The following is a 17,684-nucleotide window of genomic DNA, read 5'->3' on the forward strand; positions in this document are numbered from 1 at the left end:
TATATCAATGTATGCTGAAGTTTTGGGGGAACTGTCAGTAGCATAATTAAGAAATATCAATTTGTTTCACATTATAAACAAACATTTGGTCAAAAATGATCCTTAGTTGCAGCCCTGTTTGAAAGTTAACTCCTCAGACACAAACTGGCACAACAGTCAAACCCACAAGACAATTACACTGCATTAATACATAGCGTTATATTTTATTTTACTCAATTATACAGCTGTCAACATAGAACAAATCAGTACAGAGGCACATTCAGTTCACACTGGAACAAAAGACACTGGCATCACAGGTGAGGTTTTTGAGATTTTCCACAGAATCCTTACATGTTTTTGTTACGTTAACATAAAAGATGACACCGGAGATGCCTGCCATACACCTTATATTCTTTGGAAAGTAAAAGCTCTGGCCTGCACTGTAAGTTTAATTATTTTAAGCAGATTATCCACATGGCGCTTCTCTCCACTAGATAGACTTGTACATTGTGTGTTGAATAAAAGTAATAGATAAAGCAACTTGCTCAACATCCGGTATGAAGTTACCCCTTATAGTGCTGACATCAAAAAATATTCTATGTATAAGTCAGCTTATTGTAATTAGGATAAAATTGAAGCTCATTTCTCAAATGCGCCTAATCCGCTTAAATAACTGGAGAAAGGAAAAAAAAAAAAAAATACAACGAAATGGCATTTTATTATTATTATTATTATTTTTTTTTTTTTTTAGACAATACTTGACTTCCATTTAAACACTTTCAGAAAATACTCCCACATGTTGCACCAGCTGAGAGAGAACATTTCATGTGGACAGCAAATGGCAGCGAGTGCCAGGAATGACTCATAAAATGGTCCCGGTACCCACAGTGAGCAGACTACCAATGTCAGTTTTCAGCCACCGTGTCAAAAATATCACAAGAAAATCATAATATTCGTGTACCTTTGTTTTCCCTCTATTAATACATCTATATAGAAATAAAGCTCTGTTCTACAGTACATTATGTTATAGGCATTATTGCACTACACGTTCACTTCTTGTAAGAAGCTCTTGGCACAATGAAGGACGCAGCACAGAGACACAGACACACATGCTAGGTTAATACAGTGATGTACTATTTAAGAGTATAGAATAGTACTTCATTAGTCATGAGTGACAGTTGTTGACAACAATCGACCAATCCAACACATTGTAGTACCCTGAAGCTTCATAGTTTAGCAGGTTTTACTTTTATCATTCACAGAACTGCAGCACTGACAGGTTTCCAAAACTAAAAACACACTCTTAAAATTCTTTTCAGTATCGGCCATTTACAGCTATATTAATCGTAACATCGGAACTGCTTTGAGGTGACAGATCACAGTATGGTTCGGGCGGGGGATAGCTAGGTTAAGGGACTGGGAGCTGGCACTATAAGGTTTAACCCCTATGATTACATAGACATGTGCTCTGGGAGCACATAGGAGATGTCATCCCAGGGGTGGCGGTACAGACCCTGCTTCAGCCTCTTCTGGTCCAGGTAGTGTCCTGAGGAGACACGAAAATCAAGGATTTGTCGTAGATGGTAGAAGCGTTTGCCACGTTGCAGACGTTACCACGGCAACGCGCCTGTACACAGAAGCTACTCACCAATGAATCCCATGCTGCGTCCCAGGACAAAGATGCCATTCAGAGCACCGATTTCCACAAATTCATCAGCTTCGTCCCTGCGATGGCACAATGGAAGTAGTGTAAGCATCTTCCCACATAATTATATTCATCAATGTATAAATAAAACCTAAACCTACAATTTGTGTCTCTCTTAACTCTAGTAAAAGTGTAACCTGGTATAACTTGACTACGACATTAGCTCACCGTGTAAATCCACCACAAGTCCTGAGCAAGTCCACAAAGGCCACGCCAATGAAGCCATCCACATTCAAGATCAGGTTGGGTTTCTAGTCGACACGCAAGAGAACAGAATAACATTTAATAATAAAAACTGAAGAATGTGGTCATTTTGTAAAAGCTGTTGAAGAGAGAAATCTTACTTTAGAGGTGGTGATCTTCTCGACATCTAGTGCGTAGTCCAGCAGCTGGGTGGAAGAGAAGTGCTGCTTCACAAAGTCCTTCAAGATCTGGACTCGCATGTCGGGATTGTTAATCTGGGGAAGCACAAAAAAAAATCAAAATGTCTTTGAACTTATAATATTTCTGAACTCGAAGCAAGAGCCAAAAAGGAGCAGAGCTCAGTTTCCTGCTAAACCGTTGCTGTCCTCACACGCTATGAAGAGTTGTCACTCACCGACTTGACTCTGTGTCCAATGCCCATGATGAGCTTGCCGTCCTTCTTCATCTTGTTGACGAACTCCATGGGCAGCATGCCGCTATCAAATGCCTTGCTGAACTGCTTTGCTGCAGCATCCAGAGCGCCTCCAAAGCGGTCACCCTAAAAAAAGAAAATAACAGAAAGGAGAAAGAAAAAAATTTTGGCTTGTGCTACAGTTTTAAAGTAAACAAAGTAAATGAATACATCGCAGGTTTAAAATTTTTTACAATGGTGAGGAGTCCGGAGGTGAGGCTCGAGATGAGATCTTTGCCAGCTCGGGCGCAGACGATAGTGTTGTGAGCACCAGACACAGCAGGGCCGTGATCTGCAGTCACCATCAGGCACATCTCAATGAACTGACAGGCATACCTCGGCAACCTGCACGGAAATTGAGCAAACAACAGTATTTAAAAAAAAAAAGGATTTCTCAAGATTGGCTTAATCACAACTATTGAGTTAACAGGCTGACCTCCTCTGGAACCAAAGCAGTCCGAGAGTTCCCCCCAGACCTATTTCTGACTTGAAGACCTCAGTGATGGGCATTCCAGCGTAGATGAGCTCCTGACCTCTCTCGTCACAGATGCTGGTCATGAAAGATGCTGGCTTACGGATCAGACCCAGCTCCTGCACAGCAAAGAAACAAGATCTATGTTATTATCAAACAACAGGATTTGGTTCGTTGTGATTTGTGTCCAAAACATTAACGGATATCCTATGGTGTGCTACTCACTCGAGCCCAGGAGTAATCCATTGGTACAGTGGGAGGAGGCACCTCTTCAGCTGGCTGAATAACCCCTTTGGCAACAAGGTCGTCATACACAGATCTGGGTGAAGGGAAATGATACAAAATTAGATTAAGATTCATCACAAAAGATTACTAAAACACTTATTTGAAAAGGGCGCCCTGATGAATATTTAAACTAATTTAAATAAATGTGACTGTGCACTGACTTGATGACCTCTCCCAGTTCATCAAAGCTCTTGGGGACGAAAGCACCGGCCTCCTTCAGAGCTTTGTTCTTAGCTACAGCCGTCTCAGAGGCCTGGTTGGCACAAGCTCCTGCATGACCAAATTGAACCTGGAGGGGAAAATAGGGCAATAGAAGTCAGACAAAGGTTATAATAACAGTAATTAATTCCTTAAATAGGTGCCAGACTCTACATTTGCTCTCTTACCTCTGACGTGAACATTGTGGCACAGGTGCCAATACACCAGCACACCACCGGCTTTGTGATCCTGCCCTCTTTGATAGCCTGGCAGATCTTGTATTCCTCTGTGCCGCCGATCTGTTAGAAGGCAGAGGCAGGTAAAGGATGAATCAATCTATAACCCTTTAAATCTGAATGCACTCACATGTGCAAGTTTGTTCCTCACCTCTCCCAGTACGACAATCATCTTTATTCCATCAGTGTCTTGGTAGCGCAGCACATGGTCAGTAAACACAGAGCCTGGGTATCTGCATGAATAGTCCAGAGTTACGACAGCAGTTCAAACCTACAGTTCAAGGTTTATGGCAAATAAAAACTGTCACGCACCTGTCTCCTCCAATGGCCACGCCTTCAAATACACCATCAGTGGTGCGAGAGATTATATTGTTAAGTTCATTGGACATGCCGCCTGAGCGGGAGACGTAGGCAACGCTGCCTGGACGATAGAGCTTGGAGGCAAGGATGTTATCCAACATCCCTCCTGTGTTTCCGATCTTGAAACAGCCGGGCTTGATTCCTCCAACCTAGATTAAAAAACAAACAAAAAAAAAAAAACACACAGCTGTTTTTCTTTCCTGATAATAAACAAAAAAAAAAAGGAGGGAAATCTTATGAGAGCTGAAGCGAGACTAACAGTTGCTGGTCCAATGATTGTGACACCCTTCTCATCTGCTGCCTTGATGATCTTCCTGGTATGGGCTTCAGGGATTCCCTCAGCAATAATGGCAATGGTGCGAATCTAAAAACAATTAGAGAGAAATACATTAGTAACATATAGAAAAGTGTCGTAGCTCGCAGATGCTGCAGGAGAGTTTTTACCTGTGGGTACTGCATGGTCTCCATGGTGCTATCAAAGGCCGAACGCAAGGAAGCAAAGCTGATGAGAACGTCCACATCTGGATGCTTCTTCATGGCATCACTCATGTTCTTATACACAGGGATGAGGATCTCTTTATGTCCCCAGTAGAACTTCTGTTTGTGGTCTCCACTGGACAGCAGCCGAGCAGAGAAGGATTTATGGCACAATGAAAAAAAGAATACAGTTTACACAGATGTTCCTTTCAATTACGCTAAATGTACAATAAAGAGCCATCATACTGACAGGAGACCAAAGTCAACAAACTAAAGAGGAAGGGCAGGGAACACTTACGTGAATGGGTAGACCATAGCTGCGACGGATGGCTCAACTCTGGAGCAGACATAGTCAAAGTCCATCATGCCCTGCACTGCTCGTGTCTGCATACCCCACACTAGAGACTTGGTGTGTTTGCTGAACATGGTAGTTGCCTTGGCTAAGGGGGAAAAAAAAAGCTTTTAGAGACAGGAGGAGAAACAATGTGATTTGCTCCGTAGGGCTGAGACACTGAGAGAGGCATTTCTGCCTTCAGCGAATTTAAAAACAGAAAACTACAAATCCCAGGATGTTTCAGGTGAGTGTAAACCTCATTCAATCTCCAAATAAACACATTTTCTAAGACTGTATGGTCACCATTTCGTCAAGTTTGGATTGCAGAGTCTTCTTTCTGTCTAAAGAGGGTGCTATCATACCTGCGCTCAAGAATGCATGATCACAAAGCTACTATCTCCCACTACGTGCAGAAACGAATCAAAGCTTCAGCACTCATTGCGCAGAGATGGTGCGTCTGTGCTTTCTCACCAGCAGGAGCTCCTGTTTTGGTCTTCTTGGCTGGTGAGCTGTCAACTTTGGCTCGGTTTTCAGAGAAAGAAGCGGTTCTGCTGGATGCTGGGGTCTGGATGTGACAAAAACAAAAAGATTCATCAGCGTTTGATTCTGCTACGCAGGTTTGAAAAAGCCTGAGGAACTGATCTGCTTAATGTTAAAAACTGGCAAAACAGTTGCCCTTTCTTTTTAATAAGCTTCAGAAAGTAGCACAAAAACCTTCAGGTTATTTTATGAGACATCACCTACACGCAATATACAGAGCAAGTTTTGTTGTTCCTGACTTTTCATGACATTGGCTACACAAGTAAGCCTTTGTGAAGGATGACTAAGATTGTATTGCCTTGAGCTTTCATCTAATTCAAACTAAAAACCTATAAGTTTCATAATAAAAGATGATGACTTTTATTTTGAATTATTTTTCTTTGTCTGTGCTATATTCTATGATTCTGCTAAATATAATACATATTCCATCATCACTTCCTGTTATTTTGTTGTGGTTTTTATAGCTATATTTGAGGCAAACTGAAAATACATGCACATGTAAAAACACTGACATTCACTTTGCTGAATTCACTGCACAATCTTAATGGATGCCTCAGGGTGCAGCTGCACTGCACGACTAACTGTGGACTCTGTGGACGACTATTTGAGTGAGAGCAGTCCGCAATGTCCTACAATGCTCTTACACAAAAGAGCTATTGGGCTTCTAATAATATGGTACACGAAAAGGACAAGAGAGTAAAAACTGAAACGCAGGCTGTGGCATGTACGTCTTCTGCTTGCTCCGCAGTGATACCAGGAAAATGAAGCAGCTGAAGATGTAAATACACAGTGAAATGCCACGACATTGCACGAGCCTATTTGTCTCCATGGATCCAGTGTGCATCGTACCGATGAGCTGTTGCTGGTGTTGAGGAGGAAGTTGGCAGTGTGGGCAGCAACAGGAGGCTGGTTGGGGATTGGCCTATGACCCAGAGCCATGCCAACAATGGCAGTCATGTGAGTTTCTGTGCCAAAGACATGAATCGGGATCCCAGTCGTCTTTCCTAAGGGGGAAAGATTTGAGAATCAAACCGATTATGTCAATCAGACAAAATACACTTTGAAGACATACTTGAATTTGCAACATATCACAAACATACCAACTTCTCCCATCACTCTGAGACCCTCCTGGTAGTTGGGTCCTCCACGGCGCACAAAAATGGTGACCTCATGTTCCTTAAGTGGCACCTGATAGTCTCTAATAGCTCGAACAATCCCCTAAAAGGACCAAGGATATGCATTATATTAAATCCATCAATTCACTATTTATCGCCACTGATGAAATTATATGAAGTCTTTACATATACACATGTTTGTATATCTGGATCTAAAATGAGATCTGACCACTTATTCCCATACTGCATTAAAACTGCGATCTCCCAGATTGCCTCTTTAAAGGACCAGTGTGTCGGAAATAGTGGCATCTAGTGGTGAGGTTTCAGACTGCAACCTACCGAATACCGCCCCCTTTCTGTGCATGTATTCTGAGTTAATGAAAATACAACAATTCATACCTACAGGTGATTATATACTCGTTAAAAAACATGATTAAGTATAATGAGCTATTTTCCATTTCTAATGGAACATATCTCCCTAAATCCAACACAGTGGTCCTTTAAGACTAATATGTAAACAAAATGCATGTACCTTAAATGTTGCAGCAACATTTGTGAAGTTTGCAATGCTTCCTCCAATGATCAAAACCTTTCCTGGAACATATCACAGAAAGATTTGTTTTTGTTTGAAGTTAACATTCAGCACGGAGAGAAAGTTTTGACATTTTCTCACCATCAGGGTGCTTCTCTCTAGTCATCAGAGACAGGATGGTCTTGGCGTAGTCGTAGGTCTGCTGTTCGCTCGGTGCTCCAGAATACTCCCCATAATTGGCCAGCTCGTCGACCCCGCCCAGGTCACAGATTGTGTCACTAGGAGGATAATTTACCATTGGTCACACAAAAGGGAAAAGAAACATAAATACCCATAGCTGTCTATCTCTGATCTGAAACAGTTTTTACCTATAAATACAACATTTCCAGAGTGTCTCTTATAAACTCCTTTCCTTCCATTTTCAAATAATACTGCACTGTAAACAGACACAACAACTAAACAGTGCACAGTGGGAATAATTAGTCACGGCTCCACGTCACGCTTCATACGGCAGACAGAGGACAGAGCGAGTGAGACATCGCTCATTCCTCTAGACTCTCACTAAAACAGTAACATCTTGGAATCTAATTTAGCAAGCAGCTGAATGGGCAGAGCCCGAGCTGCTGCACCACCACTGCTGCATCACTGACATAAACTGCTAATGCTAAACCTAATTATGGAATCAGTATAATGAAGATAAAGTCTAGAAATCATTTAGGCAACCTAAACACCCAGTAGAATTATTTCCAAAACATGGATTTATTAAATTTGCTTTGGCACTGTGATACCTGTAAACCACTGAAGCACCTCCTCCTGCAACCATGGTCCAGATTCTGCCTCGAGGGTTGAGCAGAGTCAGTTTGAGGCTTGCACCACTCTTGGCATCAAGGTCAGCAATGTAGGCCTCCTGCAAAGGAAAAGGAGAAGGTCAATGGATACATAAGAGAAATTATTACATCCTTAATCACAGCAGGATCTACACAAGCACCTCTTCATGTGGCTGTAATTCTTCGTTTTGTTTTGTTTTTTTGCTTGCACTGATTTTTAAGAGCCATTCATTTTAACCAGTGTATCGATACTGCCAGTGACAGTGGATGTGGTGCACATCAGTGGTTGTTTGTGACAGTCAGGGACACAGCTGGTGGCTGAGAGTAAAAAAGCTCCCAATCAAAGGCACCCGCTGTCCCCCGTCTCCACTCTCGACTCACAGCGGCCCAATTAGACCGGGACGTCTGCTGCACAGAGAGTCTGTCACAAACGAGCTCCCAGACGCATCAGCTCTGTATGCACGCAGACACTTTACAGAATCATTTCTTTATTTTAACACAAAATATTTGCAGACGATGAGCATAATGGAGTTCAATAATTAATGTATATTTATCTTCCAAATGCTCAAAGGACAGGTCTTTGATAAAATATATATCTATTATCTAAAATAAATAAATGATTACATGACTGCATACATCTGCAATAAACTGTACGAGGAGAAATGAATACTCTTTGCCTTCCAGCATGCAGTATTTATACACAGGTATCTACTCCAGAATGAGTCATAAAGGCTGATTTAGTTTAGTTGAGGTGTGTTGATATTATGCTTTCAAATTAATTCCAAAGAATTAAATTTTCACATCATGTAAGAATATCCACCTCATTGTAAATATTGTGTACGGGCACAAGAGTCTAGGCCACGGTTAATCCTCTTTATTTAAACAATACCATCATTGGAATTAATATTTTATTTGAATGGTGCACATTTTTTGCAATTTTTTTTTTTTTAAATAAAGTCTAATAATACCTGATGAGAAACAGTTAAAGTCCTAAATTGCTCCTTTACCTCCTACTCTACATCCTCCGTAAGCTTTTTTCCTCATCACCACCACAAGGGACTAACTGCTGACAAACTGAAATGTGATCCGTCGCTAGCTCTGTCTCCCCCAGCCCTCCCTCACCTCAGGATAGGCCTCTCTGCCGAAGGGTGGAGGGAACTCCACGTCACCCCACTTGGCCTTGCAGATGTAGTCAGCAGTCGCGTCGATCTTAGCTGCCATATCCAGCACGTAAACTCCATCTTTTGTGACCACTGAGGAGGGTGGAGGGGGGGGGAAACATGTTAAGCTCTAACACCAGTCTGCTGAGATTCACTATCAGGAGGCGTGAGCTTTAGACAGGTATTGTGAAAAGAAAAGGGGTCCACGCTCCGGCACAGGTGACCCACAACCTCCATGCTGTCCTTGTATTAGGGTGAAAAGGGAAGGAAGACAGGAAGGAAGTGGTTGGACATCAAAGCAGCAGCACAGCCACATCAACAAGAACAGCTGCCATAGGGCATGTACTGGAGCCCAATTACTTCATTACAAACACAGCGCTGCCTTCATCAAACAGCAAGTGAATGAATTATTTAATGGTTTCTTCCCTCTGTCTTAAAAAATATGGCAAATTCTGTTTCTCTTGGTCTCAGGGTAGTGTTTTATTATGCATTGATGTTTTCCTCCCTCATCTCCTTTTGATGTCCTAATTTTATAATCCGATTACAAATTAATGAAGCGGTGCCGGAGCAAAGTGTAGACGCGAACACAGAGGTTTGTTTAGAAATGGCGCGCCATGTTATTGGGGATTTGAGAAAATGAAGACCTACCCAGAGGGTTGATCTCCAGGTACGTGAAGAACAGGTCCTCGTACAGGTTGAAGAGGCCGACGATGAAGCTGGCGAGGACCCTGCGGAGAGAGATGACATCTGACATGTGAAGAAGCCCTGATGTTTGGATTTGTTAGAGGGTGGCAGATTTTCAACATTTCTCGAACGCAAGCGGTAAAAAAGTGTTGTAAGAAACTGATTGCTGGTTGCAGCCAAAGATTACATTATTAGCGTGGCAACTGCAAGAAGAATGGAAACTCAATCAACCTGGCAACTAAAAACACAAAAATAATCATTAACAAAACACGCCTTGAAGTTTATTTGCAGGTTTTTAAGCTGCATACATCTCAACATTTTAAAAATATATCAGTGTACATGGCAGGACATGTGAATTATAGTTTTTATCTGTGTGTATGCAACACAATTTCCACATTAAAGCTGTAATTTGAACTGTGACAAACAACAGGTGGCGTAATTACATTAGAGGATTGTTAAGGCTGAGCTGGACAGGAAACAACCCACCTGTAAATTATGTTCTGTAAGAGAAGGGATAAATTTAATTTGCTTCCTCCGTCACACGTCAAACGAGATGTGAGGAGTTGCTGCAGGGAGGGAGTATTATTTTGCTCCTGTCTGTCACTTGAACAGGCAGCTCCGAGCCTTTGTGACCACATCGGCTCTTGTCAGGGTCCCGACTGGCCCGCGGGGGGAAAACTGTGACCGAAAAGCCCCCTGAGTGACTCAGCTTCTGATGGGAAGGCAGGAAAACAAGCCAAACGGCGCTCTTGTTTTCTGTCGCGAGTGGGAAGAAAGGAGTGGATGGGGTGAGGCGGCGAGCTGGGGGGTTGGCAGAGTGATTTCTGGGGTTGCTTCTTCAATGTCAGCCAAGACAGCGAGTCCGGCCAGAATCTGCTGTCACAAGAGCACTACCGGGGAGATGGATAGGATGGGCTGGCAGAGGGTGAGCCACTGTATCCTTCCCATCAGAATATACAGACGTGCTCCGAATGTGGATGCGGTCAAAAAAAAAAAAAAAAAAAAAGCTGGGGTGGAGGTTGATCGAATAAAGGCAAAGCCAAAGAGGGAGCTTGTCATTTGACTAATGGAAACCCTCCGCCCATCTACTGCCCCCCCCCCCCCCCCCCCCCCATGTTTACTGCCAATATGAAAGTGTTCTCTCCTACGTCATTTGTGTAGCCCAGAAATGTAATTAGATACTGGTACGTGGCCACTTTTTAGTCTGTTTTCAGGAATTTAGGGATGAATAAGCCAGCATTTTTGTGCAATAAAATGTAATATTGAATAGAAGATGCTGTCTTTTTAGGACACATATTGTAGTGAGTTGCTGTATTTCAAAATATAATAATTGGGTTGCGAGTCCTTATAGAGCATCAGCAACAATGAACTTAAAGCTTGAAGACTCACGCTTTCTTTTCGTTGGAGACTTTGGTCAGCAGCTCTTTCTTCACCAGGTCTTCGCTGATCTTTTCATCCACCCCGATGAGCAGCTTCTGCGCCTTGGCATCCACGTCTCCTACATCCACCCCGCCCTCGTGGTGAAACAGAACGTAGTCCCCTTCGCGGGCGGCGTAGACGCACACGTAGAACTCCTCTTCCTGAACAACAGACCGGGAACAATGTCCATTTGCAAATGTCTCGCATATCTAATTCCCTTCTGCTGCTGTTACCCATTAATAGCAGGAATCTGTAATAATAAGGAACTGAACAACAAGAGGTGAAGACTGGTTTACCTGCTTATGAGGGACAAACGGTTCAATGAGGAAGTTCTTGAGGACACCTTTGGCTTTTCCTACCTGCAAAACAAAAATAGTTTTTTTTTTTAGAAATAAAAAATGCAATTAAGAGTAAAATGACATACTGGGTGGGTTAAATAAAAAATCTTTCTGGTTAAAAAGGTGCATCAACTAAATACTAATAATGCCGGAAACTGACAAAAAAAAAAGAAAAAAAAAGGAAATGTTGCCATGCCCAGGCGAAGCCGAGCTAACCCAGCCACAGCTCATTTGCAAGAAGCTGTCACTGTTCCTCTGTTAAAGGCCAACAGGCGCAAAGTAACCAGGGACCAGGCGAGAGCAGCCAGCCGGAGAGAAAAGAAAAGAATAAGAAGAATAATAAAAGGGCGAGATGGAGCTGCCATTTTGTAGAGTAAAAAAAAAGAAAAGACCGTCTGATTGAAAAACCCACAAGGGGCTGAGGCCTATTCAGATAAATGAAGTGACACTTCTAGTAATGCCTCACCGAGGAAAACACAGGCAGCCATTCGTGCTACCAATGGCATTTTTACGTGAATGCTTCAATTCAACCCCTTACTAAACATTTAATAAAGTGAAGCACTGTGGACAGCGTTCAGCTGCAATAAGCCACATGTGAAAAACACAACCAAGTGTTGCTTCAGTTATTCTGGTAGGTGACTTGTTCCTCTTATCGGTGCCACTCTGATCATGTTTCTAAGATAAACCCCAGAGCTAGCTGATGAAACACAAACAGGAAATAGAAGTTATCAGTCAGACGTGATAAAACACAGCATTCTTGCCTATTATTCAGAAGATTGTTGCACTAAACAACATATTTAATCTGCTTTAATGCATCATATACGTTTTAGGGAGTTAGAAAGGTATGTGCATCTTAGTTGATGATTCATCGTGTGTGGATCGTGTAATATCTGCACCAAATTTTCAATGCATTCAGCAGTTGTCAAGTCTTGCCACAAATGAACCACCATCTAGGTTTTTTATCTAGACAGCGGTTAAAGATAACACAACACAAGCTGAAACCCTGCACCGACTGCATTTACTCTTGTTTACTGCCTGTAGTAGCTGCTGTCAGTTCCTTCAAATCTATGAGGAGATATATCTAAACAATATCGGCGCAGACGCTCTTATTCAGTGCTTTATGAACCAGCCCGGTCTCTCTGTAACTCTCTTCTTGAGTTATGAGGCAAAGCGGCGTCTCAGTGTTACATTGATGGATCTGTTTCTTCACTAGCTGCTCTCGCCTCAGCTGACTGGGCTGATTTACAGCGACGTCAACAGCGATCTGGGCAGCTGTTTAGGCAAACAAACCAAATCTATCAGCGCAAAAACATGGGAGGAGGGGGAAGGAAAAGGCACGAGGAGGAGGAGGAGGAGGAGGGGGGGGGGTTTTAATAAAGCACAGGGATAATATTGATTGGAGGAGAGTTCAGCAAAGTGCACACTCTAATTGCCGGAGTGACGGGGGAGCGGGGGGATGACGTACTGTCGTCTCCTTCATGAGGCGGGGCTTGAGCCACTGTCTGACGCCATTCAGGTCCAGGTTGACGCCGACCAGGCCCAGCTTCCCTCGCCTCTTGATCAGCTGGTCCGGCTTCACCACCAGTCTCTGCAGGAGGATGACAAAACATAAAAATATTTGTTAAATCATTCTTAATGCCATTCCCAGTGGTTTCAGGTGCAACTTTTCAAAGTAATGTTGTTTTCTATTGTAGTACACTGAATATTTTGGGGATATTGACACAGGATTTTGTTTGCCACGACTGACAGACAATTTACAGAACTCATCAGCTCATCCCTGAAAGATGAGGCGCAAAAATCTCTCATCTACCAACCGTCCCACATGACGCAAATGCAAAACTACATCCTCCCCCCACCGCCGGTGCAGCCCGACTCCTCTCACTTGCACGTCGGATAAAGAGAATGACTTATGACAGTGCAGCCATTACGATCTGGGTGCTCGCCAGTGAGCAAAGGAAGAGGGTGAAAGATAATGTAATTTCCTGATCAATTCCACAGCAGCACACATCTCTGTGGATCTGCCCTCTGCATCCTCAAAGCACCTGCCAGATAAAAACCTTCAGCCGAGAGGGAGAGACGGGGAGAAAGACATTTTTATCTTCCAAGATGAGTAACTCAATTAGCTTCTATTAAGGCCTATCTATCTGCAACTGCTCCACTATGAGCAGCTAGAGGAGGGAAAGGTAAACCGTGTATATATATTGCGCAGAAATTCCAACCGTAGCTGAACTTTTCCAGTGGGCAGGATGAATGAGAAATTCTCTCCATTTTCTAGTTGTGTCCTTGTCTGCTTTTACTTGGCTTTTTACTTGGCTTCCTCGCCGTAATCAAAACTGATGGATCACTCCTCTGTCTGTGATGTCTGCTAACAAGCGCAGAGAGGCCACTCTGCTGCCAGCCTAAGTAATTGTCTCCATAAAGAGGAGATCATTTTCCACAAGCTTAAGAGAGGCTCCACTTTAGAGATTGAGGCGCTCTAAATTAGTGATATAACAAAGTGGCTGCTTAGTCAGCTAAAAAGACAATGAATTTTTTTTTCTCCCACAACTGCTTCTCCTGTCTCACCTCCGTGAGCAGCCATGGGTGCTCCTGCGGGAGTCGGTCAAAGTCGGTCTCGGCGGTCACGTTGGCGTAGCGGAACCTGTTCTGGACTGTTGCCGACGTGGAGATGTACTTGTAGAGGAACTCCTTACCCGTCTGCTCGGAGATGGCTTTGGCCGACATGACTGACCTAAGAGGAGGGAGAGACTGAGAGAGACAGACGGGGAGATATTCAGATGAGCAGTGAGGTGAATCATCACAGAGAGCGTCGGAAGAGCAGACAGATGGTGGATACAGATGAGAAATGAGCTTGAAGAGCACCTCAGTTTTTGGGGTTTTGGAATTTTAAACGAGATTCCCAACGAAGAATGAGCGCGTTTGATCTCCACTGCTGTCAGAGCTGTCAAGAAATGGTCCGGTAACAAGGCAACGGACTGACAGCACAGTTAATATGGACGGCATTAAACAAAAACATCTGCAATTGGATTGGTAGAAAATTAAACCATTACAGTAACTGCAGGCTTTCTATTCTTGTGCACAGTCCCATTTCCTGGTTGTCACATGCTTGGACACAAATCTAAAGTGATTAACCCATGTTAGTTGATTTGCACAGTAATGAGGTGACAGGCACTTATTTGCTGCTTAAACAAACAGATCCTAACTGAAGCTCCGGGCAGAGTGAGAGTGCAGCAGATTTGGTGCATTAACTGAAGAACTAAAGGAAGAAATTCAATATCCTGCATTTGTGTCATTATATTACACTGCTATGAGGTGAAGCTGTGGACTTTACACTTTGACCATAAACCACAACGTCGGTGTTTGATAATACCGTAAACACTTACATTACTTCTCTCTATGACGGATCACGACAGGCAATATTATATTAGACCACAGCCGAGCCAAGGCAAATTCCACCAACAAAAACGCAATTCAGGAATCCAAATGTGTTTTCTGTCTAACTGCTTCCTAAAGGAGGAGCATTAGACATGACATGGAATCATTTTTCTTCAACAATTAATCAGAAAAAAAAAAAGGAAATTAACTGCTACCTGACTCACTCCAATCACTAATATTTGCTGATCCCTTTTAACCACCACATTAAACTCCACACTGAAATCCAGCATTGTGTTGCTGCCTTGTCAGGAAGATATACGTATAGCGCATCCTGCAGAAGCACAGCTTTTGAACTGATCCCTGGATCCAAATCCCATCTCAGATTCAACTTTAACTAACCGCAAATCTAACATTTATAACTGTTTCCCTATTTATTATGTCTTCTGATTTACTGGCAAGATGAAAGTAGGCATGAGCATGAGATTAGTCCCTTGTATCCATTAGACATAGTCTGATATTAAGCTATTGATCTGAAAGTGTTATCAATTGGTAGAGAAAGAGAAAGAGGAGAGAATCTAGATTTTGACATATTCAATTCAGGCAAAAAATGTCAAATATTACCAGGCTCTGGCTTTTTAGTTTTGTTTGTGTTTATCTCGTGATATTCATTCATTAGATAAATGCACATTTTTGTCCACTGTGAGCTTATAAGACACTGTAATGAAAGAAGTCCTGATTTTCTTAATTCTTTTTGATGCACTGTTAAACACCTTGAACCAACCCCCAGTCCGACCAGAGGGACTGCTTGTTCGGACCCTCCACCAGCATGTCGGTCAACACTCATTATACTGATCCGCCTCTGGATTCCCAAAGTGCTTAGAGGCAAATGTCATCACTGCTTTTACCTCTAATCAAACAGACAACCTTGTTGAGAGCCGCGGCTCATTCGGACTTCAATATACGAAGGCCTTCAACAATTACATCTCTTAAATCTTGACACGCTGTGCGTCATGTAACCTTTCAAGGATGGAGAATCTGCTCTGTCCGTTTCTTCTATGGGCTTCATTAGTGTGAAAGCCTTGATGTTGGCTCCAACGGTCCTCCTTGTTCTACACTACTGCCCTGGAAGTCATTTCTTAAAGGGATTAATAGGACTGTCATGGATCCCTCTCATTATTGATCACTGCTGTGCCTTAGTCACCAAAGAGCTGCTTCCAAGGCAGGCAAACATGGTTCCTCCAGAGCTCACTGGGCTCCATTCATCATCCAATTTCTCCGTGCACCTGACCTGTCATTGGGACTAAATATGACTGGTCCACATGTGCACACATTTAAAAACAGGAGGTGATGGATGGCTGGAGGAGGCAAAAACACACACACACAGATCTAAAATACGTGCACACTAAATCCAATCAAACACACAGCAAATGTTTAACTAACTGATACAGTCTGACTTTGCTAAAGAATTGAGTCACATATCCTCGAGAAGAAGGATTCCAGGTTGCTTCATTCATTTACAAACCGGTCTGACAACACTGTCACCATTCAGTTAAGACTCATTACCTTATCCACATCGTTCAGTTGAGACTCATTACCTTACTCAAACGTCCCGATGAGCTCGTTGTACAAAGAGGACATAACTGGACCCTAGTGGACTGAGCCGTCCAACTTGTTTTGCGTGTCCGAGGGACAGACAAGGAGAGTTAAAGGAAGTTTTTTTTTCTTTTTAAAGAAAAAAAAAGCAAGTGCTTATTCAGAGTACTAAGTTACCTCGCTGCTTTCCTTTGTTCTTTTCTTTTTCTTTTTCTGTGGAGGTTATGTTGCGGTTGGATGGGTGAAGTTCCTCGGCAGTGGTGCACCTCTCTCTCCGTCTGTGGGGACCAGCGGTGGCGGAGGAACGGGCTTCCTGTCAGTTTTGTCTTCGCCGTCCATCTGCCGATAGGCTTGGCTGATGTTTCCTGGCCGCTGATTGGCTGCGACCACACCATGCTCTATTGCTGCTTTCATGAACTGTGGGAGATATCGGAACGCCGACAATAGGGAAAAGTCACGATTTTTTTTTTCAGATCAGATTAAACCGTTTAAGGTTTAGATAAGATAATAAACATAGATAATGTCTAAATCTCTTGTATTATTTTGAATCTTCATCATAACTTCAAATATAAATATGTAATGGAATATGTAATATATCTATTACATTTTAAAGTGCCCTACCTGAAACATATCTGCAGTAGCCTATCTGCAGAAGATAAACACATTTATCTAAATTATGTTTATGCAGAAAGCAAATCTGAAATGCTGGGGAAATATTGCACTCTTTAGGCCTACTTACATTACATTTATTTAACACAACCTATTAGGCTACCGAATAAAATTATGATGGACAGATTAAAAAGTATTTTTAAACAAGATCAGCTACAATACCTAAATACTGCCATTACAGAAAAGCATTTGTAACAATGCAGTGACTATCCTAATACACGTTATTAAATGGAGAATATTTTGAATTTACTGTCATTTATTTATGCTACTCTGAAACATTTAACGTGCCTGACTCCGTGTACATATTCTGAACCAAAAAATTGCAAGAGTACCTGAAGGGTTCCTCCCAAACGCACATCCACCGCGGATGTTGATTGGCTATCTTAGTTCTTTATCTACCCGGCAGCCAATCAGGACATCACTTGATCCTGCTCATCCAACCAGCACACCGCGTCTTGCACCGACCGCTCTGAACTGTGAGGTGATCAGTTGGTCATATAGAGCACCAGGTCATGTTTTCTTACCTGTCATTGCCCTAAAATAGAACCAGCTATTTTTAGTTTGAAAGATGCAATGGAGAGTAAACACACTTATCATGTCAGACAAGATTAAAGTATGCAGAATGTCTGCATACATCACCTCTGATTATGTGGCTGCTCGTCCTGCTGAGATGTCAAACTGCAGTATATTAGAATGTTATGCATATTTGAGGTGCTTCTTCTGAGATCAGA

The 17,684-nt window shown here is 42.6% G+C and overlaps 1 protein-coding gene across 1 annotated transcript; it reads right to left on the reverse strand.

The window, feature by feature from the left end:
• Positions 1–183: 183 nt before the first annotated feature.
• On the reverse strand, positions 184–16,773 carry aclya (ATP citrate lyase a). Its single transcript, XM_084570617.1, has 28 exons — positions 16,462–16,773; positions 13,882–14,064; positions 12,782–12,904; positions 11,275–11,337; positions 10,949–11,139; positions 9,524–9,603; positions 8,838–8,968; positions 7,677–7,795; positions 7,030–7,166; positions 6,889–6,950; positions 6,342–6,459; positions 6,091–6,245; positions 5,173–5,266; positions 4,666–4,807; positions 4,335–4,503; positions 4,150–4,254; positions 3,843–4,039; positions 3,682–3,763; positions 3,483–3,593; positions 3,258–3,385; positions 3,037–3,130; positions 2,776–2,930; positions 2,534–2,684; positions 2,283–2,426; positions 2,029–2,142; positions 1,853–1,935; positions 1,628–1,704; positions 184–1,525 (listed from the first exon to the last, which is right to left on the reverse strand). Exons 2-28 carry the CDS (start codon positions 14,038–14,040, stop codon positions 1,431–1,433), a joined length of 3,279 nt encoding a protein of 1,092 aa, XP_084426743.1. The 5' UTR covers positions 14,041–14,064; positions 16,462–16,773; the 3' UTR covers positions 184–1,430.
• Between the last annotated feature and the right edge of the window lie 911 nt (positions 16,774–17,684).

The sequence above is a fragment of the Chelon labrosus genome (genome assembly GCF_963514085.1).
Source record: "Chelon labrosus genome assembly, chromosome: 21".
Taxonomy (NCBI): domain Eukaryota; kingdom Metazoa; phylum Chordata; class Actinopteri; order Mugiliformes; family Mugilidae; genus Chelon; species Chelon labrosus.